At 36.1% G+C, this 23,615-nt stretch overlaps 1 protein-coding gene across 2 annotated transcripts in view; it reads right to left on the reverse strand.

Moving 5' to 3' along the window:
• Window positions 1-429: 429 nt before the first annotated feature.
• The window catches only part of LOC103981926 (fatty acid amide hydrolase), a 71,715-nt gene continuing 48,529 nt past the window's right edge, over window positions 430-23,615 (reverse strand). Inside the window, exons 19-21 of one of the 2 annotated variants that reach the window (XM_009398692.3) lie at window positions 15,817-15,878; window positions 13,359-13,454; window positions 430-751 (exon numbers count right to left, since the gene is read on the reverse strand). In XM_009398692.3, the coding sequence (XP_009396967.2) occupies window positions 689-751; window positions 13,359-13,454; window positions 15,817-15,878 (221 nt within the window). In that variant the 3' untranslated portion in view covers window positions 430-688. The remainder of the gene's footprint in view (window positions 752-13,358; window positions 13,455-15,816; window positions 15,879-23,615) is intronic. The other variant, XR_010501936.1, reaches the window with a different exon arrangement.

A 23,615-nucleotide genomic window follows, 5' to 3' on the forward strand; every position in this document is an offset into this window, starting at 1 on the left:
GCTTGCGGGGGTTTGTTGGTGGTGGTAAGTGGAATATCTTTATACGTCCTTGCAGAGTACGGTTAAACAGCCACGCTTGTTGACGAAGGGCATGGGGAAACAAGAAATAGTGCGTTACGTTTTCTAAAGAAGTCGGCATGTAAATGAATTCGAAGGAGGGTTCATTGGTGGGAAGTGGAAGCGACACTGTGTCCTTGGGAAGTACGGTGGATGAGCCAAGATCGAGACAGGCATGGTGGGGCGACAGCAGATAGTGCGGTTCTTGGTAAAATCTTATCTTGGTGAGGTGGCTTCGGCTCATTACACCAAAGTGGAAGGATGCCGATCCTATCCGGCTACGACTGACTTTTAAGAACTGCTATGATGACGCGGTACGACTTCAAGGAAAAGATACGGGTGGTGGATAGGGATAGTAACAGAAACCAAATCTCTCTCTACCCACAGAAAAGATAACCTTAGTTTGGTTTTCTCTGTTGAAAACTCCATTTGCTTTGAGGAACACGTGTCCTCGCGGTACACACAAACCAGGCAAACAACAACAACAACAACAACAACAAATCCAAATCTTCGATATTTTACGAATATTTCTTTTAAGCATCATCCCATCTTAAAATTGAAAGGCTCCGAAGGTGCCGGCCCTTGAATCTTTTATTGGCGCGAACAATACATACAATGCAGATGGGGCATTTCAGGTGGCTTGGAGAACATCATAGAATTGGGAAGGCCTCTTCCTATGACCTAGATAGAGTTCCTGAAAGCATAGCGAAACATGTTAGATTAACAGGTTGCCACGACCTATGACCATTGAATATAACAAGTAAATAAGATTCCTGTTCGTCACAGGAGAATCGTGCTGTGAAAAGCGTTATATGGACTTGCATGATTGTGCTTCCACATCATTCCTGGACATCGATTGTCAGGTTACTTACTACCTTGAGTCGATTGGCTTTTACAGATTTGACACTTAACAAACAAGCAGTAAGTATATAAAATAATATCCAGGAGGGCTCACGGAAAAGGTACGCCACAGCAAATTCTGAGTTCACACCGAGCGAGTCTCATAAATGAAGCTGGGGTTGCATTGGTGGCAATAATCACGTCACCACAATGGTGGGTTAACCTTTTACCAATCCATTCTCACCGCAAAATGGTTGTGATCCTTCTCAAATGCTTCTGGCACTGAGAACTGCATAGCACTTCATCGATTGGGAATTTCCTTTTTGTTTCTTTCCTTGGGACTCCTGAGACACACAATCATGCTAGAGTGCCAAAAGGCTCCGAGCAATTCCACCACTCCCCTTATTTGTTTTTTTTGTCAGGGAGGCAATTTTCATGAATTGTGGAACATTTTAAAACAGAACCCCCTAAGAAAACTGAAGTAAATGTGTATAAACTCGAAATCTGTTAGAACATTATTATGTAACATATAAGAAGTGTCCCAGATGTCTAAGGTATCTTCATCCACTTTGGAATACAAGAAAATTTTGCCAACTCTGATGTAAGTTAATAGTTAAAAATTGGAAGAAATAAATGCAAATTTCTATGGCAGGTAATTCGAAGAGATCTCCATCCATGGCTATAAAGCTGAATAGACTTGGGTATATTTGACCCTCTTTGGTTTGTACTTCCATTGAAGATGATCACTGCTCTCAAGGAAGCTTCTGAGACTCGAATACTTTTCATTTTACTTTGCAGCAACCAATTAGTCCTAGCTAGATCAATCTTATATGAGTGCACATGATGTGATTCTTTTTATTCTCTCTTATTTTCCTTTACGTTTTAATGGTTGCAGAAAGAAATTCTTTATCATTCACTTGATTTTAGAAAACTTACAGAAGTTATAGAGTACAGTTGCACAAATGGAGACTCAATCATACAAAATCAACAAACTAATCTCCACAAAATCAGGAAACTGATCTTCTCAAAATTAGGAAACTATCTCCTCAAATTTAAGCAAGTGATTTCCACAATAGGGAAACTATGAAAAATCCTAAATAATCCTTGTAAATTAGGATTAGATTTACAAGAAAGTAAACAAAATAGGAAGATGGTTAATAAATATTTTCAGTTCCCAGCTTGCCAATAATATCTTGAAAAGAATGACTCAGAAGACTTCTAGTTAGGATATCAGTTACTTGTCTACTTGTTGATATAAGGGAAAATATAGATTAATCCACTATCTAGCTTTTCTTTTATAAAATATTGATTCACTTCAACGTGCTTTATCTGATCATGTTGAAATTATAGGCAATACTGATTATTTTCTTATTATCACAATATAGTTTCATATTTCCTTCCCATTTAACTCCAACTCAATAACAATTACTTTTTTCAATCATAATAGCTCATGAATATCATGGCTCTAAATTGTATCTTTGCATTATCGAGTAACTACTAGTTGCTTCTTACCCTTCCATGTCAGCAACCCAGCCCAATTTATATTGCCTACACCCAACTGCACATTTTTTCTGAATAGAATACCTCTGCTCAGAATGGACTTTAGATATCATAGAATACTGTGAACTGCTTGTAGAAGAAATTTTTAGCAGAATGCATGAACCAACTTACCATACTTCATGAGTGATATCAAACCTTATGCGAAACAAATAATTGACATCTCCCTTGGTCTACAATCGTGTCTTCCATACCATCATCCAACTTGTGATTTTGTTCAATAAGTGTTTCCAGTTGGTTTGCACTTTGCATCCAGACACTCCTATTTCCTTTAGAAGACCAATGATATATTTTTTCTTGCTGATAAAAATTCATTTCCATGAGTGAGCTGTCACAATACCCAAGAAATACTTGAGCTTATCCAAATCTTAGATCACAAACTCTTTGCCAGTATATCTCGGAGTCTCCATTTCTTCAAGGTAATTGCCAATAGTAATTATATCAACATATACAATTAAAAAATAAAATTTTACCAACTGGTCACCCTTTGAAAAAAAGACTCCGATAATTACATCGACATGCAATTAAGGATGAAATTTTACCAATTGGTCACCCTTTGATAAAAAGTCTATGATCACTTCAGCTCTATTGAAATTTCATCTCTCTCATTGATTTTGCAGATCTACCAAACCATTTCTCCAAGAGATTGTTCTGACTCATACAATGTCATCTTTACTCTACATACGCTATTATATTTAAATCCTTCATCAAGTCCGAAAGGTGCTTCCATATGAACTTCTTCCTCAAGATTACCATGCAAAAACACAATTTTAATATCAAATTACTATAGAGATCAACCAAATTATCTATTAAAATATAGTAATACATGTATCATATTCTAATTTTGTATAACTTAAGTGAAAGGTTTCTTGGTAGTCTATCCCCATATGTTTGAGTATAGCCTTTGGTTACAAACCGAATCTCGTATAATTTCACCTTTCTGGAGTACCAACAACCCTTATATTTTATAGTGAATACCCACTTACATTCAATTAGTTTCTTTCCTTTTGGAAGTTCAATGATTTTCATTGTTTTTCCGAGGAATTCACTTCCGTCATGGCTTTTCTCCAACTCCTTTCTCTAAATACCTCATGGGCTATTTTTTGAATTTCAAATGGACATAATATTGTAAAGACAGTTCTATGTTACGAAGATAAGTTATCAATTGGTAGATTTAGGTCCTCAAATGTGAGTGATTATTTTATTTGAACATGCTCAAATCATTATTTTAGGAAAGGAGCTAGAACTAAATTTAGTACCTATTATCAAACTTGGATACTTGAACATGCTCAAGTAGTGATTGGGCCACCTTTTGCAATAAACACAGCGGCAGTGCAGAGAAGACACAATTTATCCCATCCACATTCATAGAATTAGTTGGATATAGAGCTAGATGTGTCTTAAACAGGAAGATATGGTTAAAATGTCCAAATTCATAAACTATGCTGAAGAAGAGTTTATAGAAAAATATAGACTTCTACCAAAAGTAACATCCATAATGTAATTTCTTTGAAGTCGGATCATAACACTTGTAGTCTTCTTGTTTGAAGGAATATCTAAGGAAGAACATTTAAAGAGCTTAATAATCAAGTTTTCCATGATATTAAGATATAGTATGCATGGTTCATTGTGCTAACCTGTACCGGACGGTACAGGCAGTACATATCGGTTCAACAGGGGACTGGCACATAGACCACCTTATACCGGGGAATCCATAACAAGGGACCCCAGAGCGCTTGATACGGGATTTGTCATGATCGGAACGATCAAAATCCGATCGTTACTGACTTGTATTGATCGGCAACAGTCAGATTCGACCGATACTGATCAATGATTAGGATTTGTTGAATTCAAATGATCCATTTGACTGTTTGAACCAAATCTAAAAACCCTTTCTATTCCCTCGTTCTCTCTCTTTTCACTCTCTCTAACTCATCTACTCTCTTAATCACTTTCTCACTCACATATTCTCTTGTTCTCTCATTTGCACTCTCTTGAACTTCATAAAGCTAAAATTTGTAGATTAGATCAAGCTTGAGAGGCTAATTAGGGAAGGTTAATACCTAAATTAGAGGAACTTTCTAATTAAAGGTATTTTTTTTCTCGATCTTTGATGATTTATAAGAATATTAAGCCTATTCTATGTTCTCAATGTCCAATATATTGTTTGAGGTCTTTATATTGTTAGAATAGTGTTAATTAGGGAATAATTAAAATCTTCAATGTTGGGATTAGTGTGTTTAATGCTGATTGTTTTTAAATTAGATACCTAATGGGTTAAGTCTTTGTATTACATGCATATTAAGGTGATTTACTGATGGTATAACAGGTTTAATTAGGTTCTAATTAAGTTTTTTAATGCTGTAATTAATGATTTTAATGATGACTTAATCAAAATTTGATCGATATTAAGATAATTGAATATCTTTATACCTATCAGGGTGTTTGACATGTTTATAGTAGTGAAAGAGGACAAATTAGGGTTTAATTAACTATGTTACTGCTGTAATTAATGTATTTTTTAGTATATTTGATCGAAATTTGATCCATATTTGGTCAATTAAATATTGATTATGAACCAAATTTGACATTAATTATTTGTTATGATAATAAAGTCCTATTTATATCTTTTTCCAATCAAGTGATGGTTACAATTTAGAGGGGACACACCAAATTTAAAGAAAGTTGATGCCCGTGAACTTTCACAAATGACGACATCGAATGGTTACGAATGTAACTAGTTAATGTTCGCATTGATTCGCATGAAGACCCGCAACAGCTATCGCATAGGCGGTTGGAGAAATTGGTTTATATGTTCACTATAATATACGGCTAAGGTTGTGGTGTGCCAAGTTGGACAAGGCGCCAAAGGAACTAGAGACTGATACCATTGACCTACAATACTACAATGAAGATTCACAATTGATGTTAGAGCAAGGATTTGAATTTCGAATAATACTGCCTGTACCGAGCGGTACGTACCGGTCCGTCAGTAGACCAGTACACGGACTGCCCTGTCATGAACGGTCGTTGCGCACCCGCAACAACTTCATTCAACGAATCGTCCATCGCTTTTGCATGCTTCTACAGAGACATGGCAACATGTTTTACCTTGGTTTTGTGTGTTTTTTGCTTAGAAAATGTAAGCAACGATAGTTCGCAGCGCTGCAGTACGACCGCTCGCCGCGCCGGGCCTAATTGCCCCAAAATAACTCCGTTTCCACGTGCCACAGCTTGTTTTCTGCACGCCGCAGCTGCACGCAAAATTTCAGCCATCTCAGCACCCTAGAACCCCGCGGGTGGCACAGGGCTGGATGGGGCTTTGGTATATTTTCGGGCGTTGAAAAATCTTCACAAGTTCGCACGTTAACTTGACGGGAACTTGCCTTCGCGCCCAGCACCCGGTGAGCAGTTGTTTGTGGACTTGCAACTATTCGTTCTACCTTCTAAAGTCCTTGTTTTCTCCTTTCTCTCTTTTCTCACTTGCACTTAAGGTGCTTGCTGAATTGCTTGTAAAACTTCCCTCTTCGTGAGACGTCGAGACTTGTCCGTCACTCGTTTTCAATTTAATCAACTTTCTGTTTTACAGGTTCTTTGGGACCTGTACGAGGTTGCAACTAGGCTGAACCTTTGCGGATGCATATGTCGCAAGGGCGCCTCATGACTTAGGCAATCCCAACTAAGTCCGAGGAGTTGGCGCAAAGGTGCTTCACGACTTAGGCAACTTCATCTAAGTTCGTGACTTTGCCGCAAGAGTGCCTCACGACTTAGATAATTCCAGCTAAGTCCATGACAGCCCACTCCTAGGCGGTACCGTTGATTAGGGCTATTTCCGCCCCGCTACCGTCCTAAATCGGGCAGTGATCAAGGGAGAAGAAAGAAGAGGGAGAAGGGTGGTATTAATCGAGGGAAGAAAGAAAAGGGAGAAGAGAACCTAGAGATCGACGCCGCTTTCCCTCCTCATCTATTGGCGACTACTCTCGACGCTAGGAGAAGAATCCTCGACATCGTGGGGAGAAGAGAGGCGATGTCGCCTTGGCGACGTTACGGGCAAAAAAGAGGAGACGTCGCCTCGTCCTCTATTTGATGACGCGAGAGACCCTCCACATCCTTCGTATTTCATCACCGAGGCAATAGAAAAAGAGGAAGCACATCCCTAACATGAGGAAGATCGCCCTCGGTCAAAACGTGGCAAAAAGAATCGGACAACATCGAGTCAGACTATTCGAGGAACTAGAGACACCCAACCATCACAGTCGTCCACCCAACGTGCAAGTGCAAAGGTAAAGGCAAAGGGGAAGGCAATAACATTAGTCATACCGTTTGAAAGAATCAAATTAGGTGATGAGACACCTCAATCGCATTCAACAACCCGCTCGGTCCGAAGACATGGCAACGATGTGGACAATAGTGCCTCGACCGAGAATGATGACGGTCGAGGAGTCAATGGTCCCATATACACAGTTTGAGGGTGGTGCATAGACCGAGAAATATTTTATATGTGTCAACTAAGATTTAATCATAGAGTTCGACGAAATACTGGTCAAGTTTCTACATGAAAGGGGAAGGGGAAAGCAGTGGATGATTTTGAGCAGAAGTAGTAGAGACTACACGAAGTAGACATAGAGCGGAGCTTGTTGTATTCACAACCATCATATTATAGAAAATCTTATAGCCAACAACAGTACATGATAGCTGGTCATTCCTCTTTGAGCAAAAGTACGGTGATCGATCTTATGATACAGAGGAATAGATCAGTGGCGAAAGTAGAAGTTACATTATTCTCCAATCTTCGCACCACTACATACTACAATTGTACTTGTCTCAAGAGCCGCCCCGGACATGTGTGGCTCACATCGATTAAATTATGACCATCACAACATTGACGCACCAATGACATAAGGTGTATCAGTACATTATGTCATGGGATCAAATTCAAAATTGAGTCTGACAAATAAATTAATATATAAATACATAGAATCGAGAATCCCGATTTACTGCCCGTGGAGTCCTATCATTCTTTTTGGTGGTAGAACCAAGTATATCTATTGATCGATTACTTGATTCATTTGAATATTAAAATTTAAGTTGCTTAACAAATAATTTAAAATTCAAATATTTTATTTGTAGATAATTCAATATCAATGAAAGGATGGTTCGGAACATACCATAAAGCTACTCTTTAAAGCCCAAAAAAGAGATATGTCATTATTCTTTCCTAATTTAGATTATTTTTAGTAAAATTGTACTAAATTTATATTTATTTTTAACTTAAAAACCCTAATCTAACTTTTTTTTATTTTTAGGAATTTTTACAGTTATTTTTGGTCATTTTTTTGTATCATCAGTATGCACCACCGTACCAACACATGGTATGTCAATATAGAACAATACATACTGTATCACTGATCGATCGATACACAAATATAGGCCAATAAGGTGAACCCTAATAATATGAATAAAAGAAACACAATTAATCATCTTGGTGGGATGTGACTAAACTGGAAAAAGAAATTATATTTGTTCTAGAAAATAAGAGAGGAAAAAGGTAGCAGAAAAATTTACTAGGACTCGATGGCAAAATTTAAAAATAATAATGTAAGGATTTTTAAGAATAGGATGAAAAGGGTGGTGGTTTAGAACTTAAACGAGGCTAATACTAACATTATTTTGACTATAATTGGCAATAAGATTACGAACTTAATGAAGGAGATTCTTAGCAAGACTAAAGGTAGATGCATAGCCTTACGAGAGAGTTGGTGGTGATATGAGGAGGTTCTAAAAATAATTATCACTAAAAGATTATACTTTAAAGATTGACAAAATTATAAAAATAAGGAGAAATTTAAAAGCTATATAAAATCTAAAAAAAAAGGCTAAAAGGGCTCTTAGTATGCAAGGTACAAAGTATAATAATTTTTATAATAAGATAGGTACTAGTGATAGGAAAAAGATATATATTGAATTACTAAAGATATAGAAATAAAATGCAAGGATTTAGGTAAAATTAGATGCATTAATGATAAAGATAGAGGAACATGAAATTAAAAATGAAGTTATTTTTATAAAGCATTTAATGAACATTCCACGGATAACTTAGCTTTAACGATAGAGTCTAGTCATAGATTTAGTTTGCTCATAAAATTACAGACAATGAAGTAAAAAATGCTTTAAAAAATGTAACTAAGAGTGAGGGACTTAATGGTATGCCGTTAAGGTCTAGAAAAGTTTAGGAGACTAAGGAATAGCATTGTTAACTTCTTTATTTAACAAACAACCGAGACTTAGGAAGATGCTTCATGAATGGAGAAAGAGCTTTTTAGTGCTAATTTACAAGAATAAAGGTAACGTACAAAGTTGTTCTAATTATAAATTTACAAAAATAAGGGTGACATATAAAACTATTCTAATTATAAAAGAATTAAAATCATGAATCATATTATAAAACTTTGTGATGCCCCAAATAATTAGATTTGATTTGACTAAACTTGAATATCTCTTTTACTAGACTTAATTTTCACTTTGGCTTGGTTTGATTGATTACTAAACAATCAAATTATAAATTAATAATTTAATTTTCTCACTAAGAGGTGGAAATTATTGTTCAACTTCAGCTTATTTGACACATTTGCTTGAGCACATTTAGCTAAAAATTTATTTAAAGAATTGTCGATTTCTTTTATGGTGATAATATATTATCATTATTTTTATTTATTATTATTCTCTTTGTTTGACTAAATTATCCATTGAGATCAATAGATTTACATTATGAGACAAGACCTAATTTAGGAAAGAAAAGGATATGATTTGCTAATAAGTTCCTCGCCTTGGGAGAAAATCCTAAATATACTATAGCCTACAAAATGTAACTGAAAGTGACGGCTACCATCATACATCACTTCCTCTACCCATCTCTTCTCTATTAACCGCTTGGAGATCGAGACACTCTGCTCTTACACACTTCGACAATGCTATTAAGTGTCAAATGATGGAAACATGTGATGAAGAGAAGGTGAAACATCAATATCTCTACCATGTCTCTACCCCGGCTTCGTCATCTGAAAGTTCTCATCAATTAGGCCCTCTCCTACATGGGCAAGATCCATGAGACCTATGAAGCTAGAGAGAAGGATGATGTTGGAACAAAGATGGACTCATGAAACCTATGTCTTGACTGAAACAACTTTGAAGAAAGGTTTCGTTATCTGAAACCCCATCTGGGTCACTTGTTGCATTGGTTTTCAAACTAGAAAAAGATGTTTTAATTGGTTGACATATGTAGAATCTGTCTTAGTTGTTCGAAAGGGGTGACTTCATGCCCCAAATTAATGCAGTACAAAAACAACGGGGTTAGGTGGGGATCAATGCTATAGAGATGAAGAATATTGAAGAAGCTGTAACCAGTACACCATTGTAGATCAATGGGTAGAATTGTGCATCAAATATTGCTTCTGCAAAAGATTATCTAAATGTTCTTTAACTTGTGGGCTATTTCACCTATATTTAAAGATTTTGATAAGGTCCTGTTTTTCGAGTGTCTACAGAGAAAGTTATACTAGTTGACAAGATATGGGAAGGCAAAGGTTTTGTTGGATGCATGTATAATGCGTAGAATCTTGTTAGGTGAAGCAGGCTAGAACAGAAAGACACATGCCATTCATGAAATACTTGGATTTTAAATTAGCATGATACTCTGCAACGACTGAATGGTTTGGATACCTTAACAAATTCTAATAAAGTGACTAGAGTTATAAGTGATTAGCTTAGAGTTGGACTTGGATCGGCGGTAAATGAGTTGTCGACCTGATTAGATGTTTTAAAAATATTTTCCATTATTTAGTAAGTTTTAAATATTATTTTGAATATCAAAATTGGGTGAGCTTGTATTTTATATTTGTTGATTAAATTCCATGATATATCATAGTTTATTTATCTTCTTATAATTATATAGCAGTAGTCTTCCTGACTTGTGACATGATTGTTTTATAATATGAATCTAGCATTTCTAGAAGTGCATGTATGGTAACAATTTGACATGCAATCAAAATAAATAAATACTATATGTATATATATATATATGTATGTATGTATGTATATATGTATGTATGTATGTATATATATATATATATATATATATATATATATATATATATATATATATATATATATATATATATATATATATATATATATATATATATAATCAAGTTGGTTCTTAATAATTCAAATAAAAAGGCTTATACCTCATTGCCGATTCCAAGGGTGGTAAACCATCGGACCAACAAAGGGATGATACTTAAGTCTAAAAAAGTCGAGGCAATAAGGTAATATGAGTTATATTTGATAGTGGCCTTATAGGAGAATTAAAGAAAAAATATCTTATCAGATGAATTTGAGGGTTAAGATATTGTCATCCTATGAGAAATGTATGCAAATCCATGACCCGACATGTGGAATGACGTTTAAGTCCAGCAAGGATATTCATAGGGTGGGGTTGATCCTCACGGATTTAATACGTACCTAAGTGTCTAGTTATTATATTTTCTAAAAAGAAGAAGATGAGTACCTGAGTATATGATATATATTAATTTATTCTTATGCAAAATGCATGTATTGTTCTTATTGATCCATTATAAATTATGTTAATATGTTCAAAGCCTAATGCATATAAATATTTTATTTATAAAATTATTATAAATTATCTAAAAGTGTTTCAAGTCTTATTTACCTACTCGATGAAAGAGGCTTGTTCACTTATTGGGTATTTTATTTAAATGCTAACCCATTTCCCCATCTCCATAAATGACTCATTGACATACACATGGTTGATCTAAGGTTGGTATCTAGGTATTCCATGTTTGACCAAAAGGCTTTTATGTTAATGGTCCACCGAAAAATTAATGTTAGAAAAATATGTGATTAAAAAATATAAAATAGTTAAATGAGACCTTTTTATTTGATAATTTTTTTATCATTCTTGTATCATGTTAATATTTTAAATGTAGTAAAAAGGGGGGTGTACCCAATACAAGAGACTCTCACCAATACGAGGTCTGGGGAGGGTCAATAGGTTTCATAAGCTTCCACCTAATTGGGTGACTATAAGTTAGATTGGTTTTTTTTTTTAAGTTCATACTTGAACTAGCCTAGCCCCATGGTTTGTAATATCGTACCGTACCGCTCGATACGAGTGATATATAATAGTCCAATAGAGGACTGGTATGGGCGATACATTGGTACACCTCGGTGTACTGTATGTCAATAAGCTCGATACAGCTCAGTACATACCGTACCAACAGTTGATCGATACATTGATACAGCATGGTATTCAGAACCTTGCCTAGCCCATGGTCTTTCGGAGGACCCTTGTGCCCCTTGATATGAGGACATAAGACTTTGGGAAAGAGTTATCAAAAGTTGTATAAGACTTGAAACGAATATATCTTAAAATCAATTTGGTTTTATACTTGAAAGATCAACAATATAAGCTATTTATTTAAAAATAAATAAAATATTATGAAGAAAAAATGTATATGGATTTTATTAATATAGAGAAAGTCTATAATGAAATTTCTAAAGATTTATTATGGTGAATTTTAGAAAAGAAAGGTATATGCACTAAGTAAATTGAAATTATTAAAGATAATATAGCCACTAATATTAAAACTATAGGGAGTTTGTCTAAAGAGTTTTGTATTAGTATACATCTTCAACCTCAAGGTTGAACTTGGACATTAAATCCTATGAAGCATGGACAAGAAAAACATTATATGGACAGATCAATATGGTATGTAGAAGTAGGACATCACATGGTATCTAGATGCAATTGCATCTGAACCTTCAACACATTATTATAATTTTATATGGCCCAAAAAATTTAGACAACAGAATGATAGATGATTATCTTATATGTAAAGGAAGCAATTGCAATCTAGTAGTCCATGATCACTAAGGAAACAAGGATGCACAAGGCTAAGAATTAGTTACTTTGTTTTTTACTTTTTGCATTACCAAATACCTCACCTGCATGGTAAATAGAAAGGTAATAAAGCCACAATAATGATTATTATTTATTTCGAAATAATTATATTCACTAAAATTTTCTATTATAATTTCATATAACCTCTTATCTTTTATATTTTGGTTTCATGTTTGAGGTATTAAAGATATAAGAATATTTTTGCATCAAATATATTTTATTTCTAAACGTTTTTACTTTATCTATTTTTAATTTTATATTATTTTCCATATTTTAATGACTTAAATAATTATTTCAATTGATGTCGATCAAGTTGATTCGATTCCACTGATTCTAGTGATGCCATTGATATTTAACCTAATCAATCCCATTTCCAGTACCAATTTTATGAAGCATGTTTTATGTGGCATGTACAAAATTCTTGCACATTAATTTTTATATATGTTTTACTAAAACTAATTTTTTAATAAATTATACAATAATTCTCAATCAATTATGTTTTTATGTAGTTTTTATCTTTTACAATTTGATTTCATGAATCTTTCTAGCAAGTTAATATTTTATGAAATATAAACAAATTTAGCATCTAGCTTTCCTTCAATTTTATGCTTATCATTTTCTAATATTTTGCTATGCTTTACAATCTCATTTTTTTAACTAATTTCAACCAATTCTAATCTTTCTGACCCAATCTGAGATTTTGTTAATCCTAGTTATATATATCTCTGGTCAATTTGATCAATCTTGCAAGCTATACAATAAGTTCAAACAAGTTATCTCAACCTCTTGCATAAAGAAACTAAATAATAAAGTCAAAGATCATGTAAGACAACTTCTGAGTTCTGATGAACCTTTGTTGGCAGGTAACAAGTAAAAGAACATGCTCTAAAAATATATATAGTTATAAGCAAGACAAACTTTATACCTCTACAGCAAAAGCCACTCGAAGGATGCTGGCTTCACTCCATGGGCGTCCTATTAATTGCAAACCAATTGGAAGTCCTTGCTTATCATAACCAATCTGCATATCACATGTTGAATACATAAACACGGTTACTTCAAATGCGATAATTATTACATCATCAGAAGCATAAAAATTTGAAGAGTTTCCAGCTTTCCATTTCATGAATACGAGTAAACAAGGATGGCTGTTTCAAGTGTTTACTCACTGTTTGTTCTTTCAGACTGTTGAATATGTATCACTTGATTGTTCTCAAATTATAACTCTTTACATGAGATTATGGCTTATTGGATCTTGCAAACAAACAAAATTCAACAAAAGCAATGTTCTAATGTGGTGTCCAAGGACTGTCATACCATCATAAACTATACAAAATGAGCGGTATTTGTTTGCCTGATAACCAATATGTGAACCTGTTTTGGGCAGAAAACAAGAAGTGGGGGAGTACTTCCTAGTATGCTCGATACAACCCCTTTATCATTTGACACAGTCAAATTTTGATCGTACTGGTCCAATATGGTCAAACTTTAAAACCCCCTACCCCTCTTTCACTCCTGAGTCTCTTTCTCCCTCTCTTTCTCACTCACTTTCTCAGTCTCTTTCTCACTCTAACTTGATTAAATATCCTAACTGACAATTAGTGCAAATCGAGCTCTTCCTTTGGAGGGATTCAAACTTGGGATTTCACCAAATTCTCTTCAATTAAAGGTATTCATGCTCTTTCTATGCTTTAATTTTAATTTGACATAATTAGATGCTTATTATTCCATTTTTGGTTATATTTAATGGTGATTAGTGTATTTCTCTTAATATTAGAATTAAATAGTTCCTCTATCTTACTTTTAGGCTTAAATTGGGGCTAATTTTGCCTAATCGTGTCATGTTAAGGTTATTAGTATCTTTCTCTTAAGTTTAGGCACAATTAGGACTATTATCATATTTTTAGGTCGAAATTGGGGTAATTATGCCTAATTGCAGCATGTTAAGGGTGACTTTTGTGTCCCTATTTATTTTTGGCTCAATTAAATCCATTATCTTACTTTTAAAAACAAAATTAGGGATAATTATGACTCATTTAAACTCTATTCTTATTTAAATAGAATAAAAATATCACTAAATTAGTATTAAATAATATATATAAATTTAAAAAAAATGTGCAACATCATGTCGCTCTTCTCCCCAAGCAGAGCGACGTCGTCGTTATATATATATATATATATAACGACGACGTCACTCCGCTTGGGGAGAAAAGCGACGCGACGTTGCACTTTTTTTTTTAATTTATATATATTATTTATATATATATGTAGAAAAACGATGCCGCCTCGTTTTTCTACGACATCGCCTCGACGATGTCACACATTGTTTTTTAATTATATATATATATATATATATATATATATATATATATATACTGAACGGTATACCGCTCGGTATATAGTACCATACCGTACCGAAGAGAAGGTCGAAACTCTGGCACGATACGATATTTCAATCCTTGATTAAAAGTACTCACAAAAGAGGTTTTTAGTGATTTTTCAGCTATTTCTGGCCTTTTTCATGATAATCAAGATATCAACATATGGTACATCTTTTAATTACTTTGCTGTTGTAATTAAAACTCTGCATTGGATTTGAATAGGAGTAGAGTAAAAGTCCGATTGAGCCAAATTGGACTTCGACTAGAACTCAGTTTGTGCTGCACCTGAGTGAGACTTGAACTGACTTTGATCTGATCCTTAAGCTTGGAATCGAGCTTGAGATTGGTTCAGTTTGATCAGGATCTAATTGTAGTCTGATTGAAACTCCAATTGGACCATATTGGAGTTCAATTTGAACTCGACTAGATCGTCCCTGTTCACTAGTCCCGTGCACGACTGATACCATTGGCACAAGATAACAGTCCTTGATGGTGTCTGTCAGTTTTTCACAACCATCTTTTTGAATTAGTTGACTTTTTTTTCTTCAATTAGTTGACTCATAACACAGGTGCTTGCATTTCTGCTTTTATGCATTCCTTTTTGCTTCTACTTTCCAAATGGACATTGTTCACTATGTTATTTTAGAAGAATCCCGTACATTTCAATTGCTGTACTTGTCTACATGCTACTTCATGTAACTGTACATATTGCACTAGTAATCTGGGGCTCTCTCCCATGGAATTAGTAAATTAAAATCCAAGTAACACATGAATCTTCACCGGTTAGTTCTTTCATTGATATTATGACAAGCTTTCATGAGTAGTGGACGGTGTCATTTTGACTTGACAAGTATACCATTTCATGTAATAAAAGTTTGAAAATATTTTCAGTCCATGTATACTATCTAAATAGAACTTCATTTGTTATTTCACTATATATAATAAAGGAACTGAAGCTACAGGGATTTTCTTGTTGTACAACAAAGAACATTATTTGCTTACAGGCACTGATATAGCTGGGAGCCCAAGAAGATTTCCTGCTAGTATGAACCGCATGAGATACCCTATAATCAATAAATGTAAAATAGAGTGAATCAGTAAATCGTGCAGGTCAAATTCAATTAGATATTAAAAATAAATGCATTAGCAGAAAATCGAAATCAAAGTCAAACAAAAAGAATAAAAAGTAAAATTAGCTTAAGGTGGTACTCAAACTCAACTAAAATTTGTACCTGCATAATGCATTTGGTGTGGTGGAAAAGATGGATTTATTCTCAGCAATCTAGTTATGTTCATGATGAACTTTCTTCTCAGGACAATATGATCATAAACTACTCTAGACACATTCAGCGTTGATATAATTGTAAGAAAATATTATATGTCTAAAACAAGATATTGATTTTTCTTTTTCTTCTATCATTCTCTCTCTCTCTCTCTCTCTCTCTCTTTGTCTTTCTCTTTTCCTTATTTTTGGACCAAGTAGAGGGAGGAGGGTTCGCAGAATGTTAGAACTTTCACCCAAAAGAATGCCAGTAGTAAAAAGCTTCTTCACTTGAAATCATGATACTTAAACATACTAGTTTCATGCAGCAAAGATTTATAGTTAGACATCCAATTTGAATAAATTGAAATGACCAGAATATCTTCTGAATCTTTGTAACAATTACAGTATCAATGATAAGGTTTACCAAAATTAATGCTTTTCTTTTCAGGCTCGCCTTAACAATATCCAAATAAACAATAGATGAACAAGATGTTAGCAATAAATGGATGCAAATTCGACCTGTCAAAGAATCATCTGAGCTTTCTGGACAATTTCTGTTATAGAAAATAGAATGTGATCTCAACACTTATTGCCAGTTTTCAGTAAACCTTAATACACCTATACTAAATGGCATATATTTGTGATAATTAGTGTTGATCAGTTAGAATTTAATCCAGGCAAAAACAAAAAAGTGGAGTGTAAAACATATGAGAAAGGATGGAGAAAGGGCTAAAAATCTCATGTCATCACAACCGAATGCCAATGTCCTTTTCTAAAAAATGTTATGCTCGATCTAGTTGACTTGTTGCCTATCTTGATCATCATACAGAACATGCAAAATTCATTTGTTTTGTGAAGTGGATGCAGTCATTCTAAGAAGCCAGCAAATGAACCCTTGAACTTGCATTACTTGCAAAGTTTGGAAAGGTTTAATATTCAGTTTGAGGCTATTTCAAGTACTTGTTAAGCACAGAAATGGATCTAAGTTTGGAAAAATTGTTTAAATCAATGATTCCTTTTTCTGACGTTTGATTCTTTATTTTAAGAAATGGGCCTTTCACTAGCTTTTAGGAAGATTCATGGAATGATTTCCCACCTTGTATGTTATATGTATATGTAAATGTATGCGGATGCAAGATTTGATGTGATATGGTCATGTTGATTGATGCATGATATTGAGTAAAGGGACACTTGATTTTTTATTATGACAGTAGACCAGTACTAGTAGGTCGATTATCTAGATGACTTCAGTACTTATGGGATTAGCAGACCGTCAGACATGGCAATTGTTTGGTCTCTTGCCAAGGACAAGGGAGATGTGTCATCAATGTGACAGGTGAGGCACTACTCCATTAGCTGTCGGGAGTACAATATGATTCCTCTTTATCAGCTGTTATGAAAGTTGAGTTATCTTGAGAGATTCGAGCATCCCATTTGCTAATGATGATGTGTATATCAAGGTTCGCAATACCGTACCGTACCGGTATTTCGACCTAGGCTCGGTACCGGTACGGTACGGTGTACCGAGCGGTACACCCAGGTGTGTCGAGTACTGTAGCACTGCTACAGTGCTACAGTGCACTCGGACCGGTAATAGTCAGTCCGTGTACCGACAACCTGTCGGACCGGTACGTACCGCCCATACCGGGCGGTACGGTTCAGTACGACAGACCCTGGTGTATATGATGATGTATTTGTATATATACTATCCTTGTGTGGATTGTACGTTGCATTCTTTCATGCATTAATCATCGTTTGTGAAATCCTTTTATCAACTTATCTGTAGCATTTGCCTTGACACACCTTTTGCTTATTCGGGATTCCTCTGCTTAGCATTATTGCTTAATGTTATTGTTGTAAAATTTTTCAGAGACCCAGAACAACAGGAGCAGTGCATGCCATTTCAGTATGAGTATTATTGAACAATCGACTTGTTCTTCTTCTTGTTAGTTTTCAAACTATAATTAAATAATATTGAACTCCTTATGTAATAAGTTGGACCGTTATTGTTATAATGAGTTTCAGACTTATGGAATGTAAAGATTATCATGTGTTGTTTTCAACCGTTGGTATTTGTGTTTGGAATGTCCTTAGGGTGGGATAGTTGGAGAATTGGTATATATATGTGGAATGACCCAAATCGAGCATCCTGCTCGCAGGATTGATTAGTTCCTCCTTGTCCCACTGCTCTCCTATTAGGACTCTAGCTAGGAAAGTCCTAATTGAGAGGGGCATTCATGTAAAACATACCTAAGCCGACCCCTATTAAAGAGGTGAAAAGATCAGCTAGGGTTTGAAGGTTATTTCTTAAAGAAGAATTAGGAGTCGTAAAGGAATAGGAGTCTTGAGTAGGAGTCCTATTATGAATTGGTTAGAAGTAGGAGTCTTGAGTAGGAATCCTATTAGGAGTTAGGGTTTAGAAACCCCATAAATAGTCATGTATTCATCCTCTTTTGATAAACAATAGATGAATCTTTTCTACAGTCTTTGAGCAGCAATTTGGAGGAAGGAACCCCTATAGAGTTCCAAGGAGGCCGATCCCCTAAAGAGATCAACCCCAATCTTAGAATCTGCAAGGGTTCTAACACCTGGTATCAGAGCATCATTCTTGGCGTCTCGCTGCCCTTCGACAGCCATCCATCAACCCTCCACAATCGCCTAAAGCAATTCCCACAATTGCTTAAAAGATCGTCGTCAAATTCCGTCGTCATCTCCACCATCGCAGATCATCCTTTGATCTCCCCGTGAATTGCAACAGGTTCTAGTTTCCTGCCTTACTGCTGTTGCAATTTAGTTATCCTTATTCGAAAATCCAAAAAAAAAATTGTTCCAAAATTGTTGCATAAACTTTTCGTCGCAAAGTTTTCATCTCTACGACGAAAGATACATTGAAAAATTCTAACCACAAAGAACAGTCTATTTGATCTTGCTACTGCGTTTTTTCTTTCCAAATCTCTACGAAATTTTTATGGCAGCTTTGACACTTCCTAACAACAGATTTCCCTTTGGTTTTGTCAAAAAATTCTCAATATAAACAATTTATCTTTTACGTCTAAACTGCTATACTTGAAAATCTGTACTGTAAAATTCCAACCGCATAGCACAGTTTATTTGATCTTGCTACTACGTTTTTTCTATCCAAATCTCTATGAAATTTTTATAATAGCTTTGACACTTCTTAACAGTGGATTTCCCTTTTGTTTCGTCGAAAAATATTTAATATAAACCACTGATCTTTTACGTCCAATCTGCTATACTTGAAAATCTGCAAAAAATTTCAGCCACATATTGTTGCCTTAACCGATCTATTTGCAATCATTTTTGAACAAAATTTCTTATACACTTCATAGATCATCTTGGCTTCCATCTAATATTGATCTATTGAGGAATTCATCTCTAAAAACGATTTTGTGTTGTTGCAAATTTTCGTTGCAAACCGCTGAAATTTTTAGACGAGAATTCTGCTATCGCAACTTGCACCAATTTCCTTGCTGTAATACTGCCAAAATTTTCTTGATTAAATTGGACATCCTTGCTGTCATATAAACTGAGATTTTGCTGTCAATTCCCTCCTCAAATCTCTCAAGTTTTTGGCGGAAGTTTCATCGAGAAACTACTGTTTCTTCGACGACAATTCTGCTTTTACAAGACAGTACATATTTACAGCAACTTCCACTGATTTATATCAAACCTTTGCTGCCATCTACCACAGATCCAAAACTTTCATCCACAGCCCTAAAACTCCACCAAACCACACCCTCAAATTGCACCCAAAACAGCCACAAAACAAGCCTAAACCGCAGCCTACATCCACTAATCCACCAACCCTTTCGACCATCACTTCTCTTAACCTATACATGTCTTTAACCCGATAACAAAAGAGAGATCTTAACATCACAGATTTGGAGGCATATACTATGGCATCTGAGGAGGTAATCAATGCTAAATTTGAAACCTTCAAGGCCCGAATGAAGGATAAGATTCGAACTCTCTTTACCGAACTCAGTTTGGGCCAACCACCAAGCCTGAAGAAATCACATCAAGGAGAGAGATCAAACCAATCGCACCAAGCCTGAAGAGATGACTTCCAAGAGAGGGGAGGCTCTATGACTGACCCCAACTATCCACGCATGAGGGTGGACTTCCCTAGATGGGAAGAAGGAGACCCGATTGGTTAGATCTCGCGCGCAGAGCAATACTTTTAGTACCACAAAACCGTGGACGCATCTATGGTGAAAATTCCAGCTATACATCTTGAAGGGGATGCCACATAGTAGTTTGACTGGTTTGAACACACTCATGGAGTCCTCTCATGGCGACAATTCAAAGAAGGACTGCTGATCCGCTTCGGACCAACCGATTACGAGAACATTGACAGACAACTAGAAAAGATCCGATAAACCTCCACCATTCAAGAGTACCAAACCAGGTTTGAAAGGTTATCTAATCAAACTCGTGATTGGTCTAAAAAACAACTATTGGGGACCTTTACTGAGGGCTTGAGGCCAGAGATCCGGGGAGAAGTTAAAGCGCGACAACCGTACACGCTTATGGCAGCCATCTCTTTCGCACGATTTCAAGAGCGATATAACCATGAAGCCCGAAGGACTAGGGTTGCTCCCCAACCAGCAATATCGAAGCCCTCAGCCCCCCCTACTATCAATCGAGTCCCTACACTAAAAAGTTTAACAAGAGAAGAACTTCGGGAGCGATCTGCAAAGGGGTTATGTTGGCATTGCGACGAGCCGTGAAGCCATGAGCATTGCTGTAGTAAAAGGAGACTTCTTATGATTGAACCAATAGAAGAAGAGGTCATTGAACATCCAGAAGAGAGCCTTGAACATGAAGAAGAAGATGCAGAAGAAAAGCCACAACCGACCGAAGTTACGGTACATGCACTAGCCGGCTACTCAAACCCGCAAACGATGAAAGTTGGAGGCCTTCTCAAACAACAACCGATCACTGTTCTCATCGACACGGGCAGCACTAATAACTTCCTAAACAGTAAGGTTGCTGTCCGGATGGTCTTACCTATCGAGAATTGCAACAGGTTTGACGTTAAGGTCGTCGACGAATGGATTTTGAAGTATGATCGTAGGCGCCCGCGGGTGAAATTGTTGTTGCAGGACCAAGAGATAATTGCATATTTCTTCCTCCTCCCTCTTGATGATCATGAGGCCATGCTCAGAATTAAATGGTTGACGACATTAGGTGATGTATCTTGGAATTTTATGAACTAATTATGAAATTTTACAGTAAGGAGAAACAAGTGATACTGCATGGGAAACATGGGGGCGACGTAACGACGACTTGCACACAACAAATGGAGAAGGTTTTGCATAAAGCATGCAGCGGCTTTTTGATACAACTTGAGCAGCAAACTAAGGGAGAGCCAACAGAATTTGAAGATCCAAATCTACTTCCTATGCTTGCTGAATTTTTAGAAATTTTTGACGAACCGCGCAACCTACCTCTTACCAGTCGGCATGATCATTGTATAACGATTCTTCTAGGCAAACCTCCAGCAAATATTTAGTCATATCAGTATCCACATCTCTAGAAGGATGAAATAGAAAGGATTGTAAAAGATATGCTTGAAATAGGAGTTATTCGGCCAAGTTGCAGCCCCTACTCTTCATCGGTGCTCCTCGTACGAAAGAAGGACGGAACATGGCGATTGTGTGTTGATTACCGAGCTTTCAACGACATAACCGTCAAGGAAAAATACCCTATTCCGATAGTAGATGAATTGCTAGATGAAAGGGAGGACAAATCTTCACAAAGCTGGACCTTTGATCCAGGTATCATCAAATACAAGTGTGCGAAGAAGACATACCGAAAACCACCTACACACAACGACCACTACGAATTTTTGCATTCTTCAACAGAAGATGGAATATCTTGGGCATATCATATCAGAGGAAGGTGTGGCAATGGACCCCTCCAAAATTAGAGCAATGAAGAACTGGCCGACCTCGAGGAACATAAAATTGCTATGTGGCTTTCTCGGTTTAATAGGCTACTACTGCAAGTTCATAAAAAACAATGAAAAGATCAGTGCACCACTTACTTCCTTGTTGAAAAAAGATGCTTTCCAATGGTTGGACAAAGCCACCAACGCCTTCAACAAACTTAAAGCTGCAATGACGACAACGCCCATACTAGCGCTATTCGACTTCGGCAAGACTTTCATTATTGAAGTCGATGCCTCCAGAGTCGGAATTGGTATTGTACTAATGCAAGATGGCTGCCCCCTCACTTATACCAGTAAGGCATTATCTCCTTCCCATCTCAAAATGACTATTTATGATAAGGAGATGCTCGCGATTATGCATGCGGTGGCCAAATGGAGATCGTATTTGATCGGACGATGCTTTCAAATCAAGACCGACCATAAAAGCCTAAAATATTTCTTGGAGTAGAAGATATCTTCCCCCGAGCAGCAAAAATGGGTAACAAAGCTTCTTGGATATGATTATGAAATAACTTACAAAAAGGGAAAGAGAATATTGTAGCAGATGCGCTTTCATGGCTACCCAAGCAAGCTGAATTTTCAGTCATTTCACTTTCGACTAGCAACATCCCTAAAGATATTAAGAGGGAATGGTAGGAAGATCCGGAGACTCATTATAGTTGGGACTCAAAAGAATTGCGCTATAAGAGACGCATTGTGCTTGTGCCAAATTCTACTTGCATCTTCACGAGCAGATTTTGGACAGAGTTATTCCAGATGTAGAGAACTAAATTGAAAAGGAGTACGGCGTATCACCCACAAACCGACGACCAGATGGAAGTGGTGAATAGGTGCTTGGAGACAACCCAAAGCCACCCACCAAATATGACTACCCAAGGAGAACTCTATACCTAGTCGAGTGCCATTATTAATTGACGGATCGTGACTCGACGACGACGACCCACTACTGAAGTGCTAATATAGTGGGCGAACTTACCAGCAGAAGGTGCCACTTGGGAGAACTATGACGACTTGAAAATCAAATTCCCAAAATTCATGGATTGTCAGCCTCGAGGACAAGGCTGATTTGAAGAGGGCGAGTCTGTTAGGACTCTAGCTAGAAGAGTCCTAATTAAGAGGGGCATTCATGTAAAACCTACCTAAACCGACCTTTATTAAAGATGTGAAAAGGCCGACTAAGGTTTGAAAGTTATTTCTTAGAGAAGAATTAGGAGTTGTAAAAGAATAGGAATCTTGAGTAAGAATCCTATTAGGAGTTGGTTAGAAGTAGGAGTCTTGAGTAGGAGTCCTATTAGGAGTTAGGGTTTAGAAACCCTATAAATAGCCATGTATTCATCTTCTTTTGATAAACAATAGATGAATCTTTTCTGCAGCCTTTGAGCAACAATTTGGAGGAAGGAACCCCTATAGAGTTCTAAGGAGGCCGATCCCCTAAAGAGATCAACCCCAAGCTTAGAATCTGCAAGGGTTCTAACATCTCCCCCTTTAATGCTTTTTTGAGTTATTATCAATGCTCGAAAGAGGGATGACTAGTCTCTAAAAGAAGCTCAGTTGAGCTTCTTA

This window comes from Musa acuminata, chromosome BXJ1-4 (genome assembly GCF_036884655.1).
Source record: "Musa acuminata AAA Group cultivar baxijiao chromosome BXJ1-4, Cavendish_Baxijiao_AAA, whole genome shotgun sequence".
Taxonomy (NCBI): domain Eukaryota; kingdom Viridiplantae; phylum Streptophyta; class Magnoliopsida; order Zingiberales; family Musaceae; genus Musa; species Musa acuminata.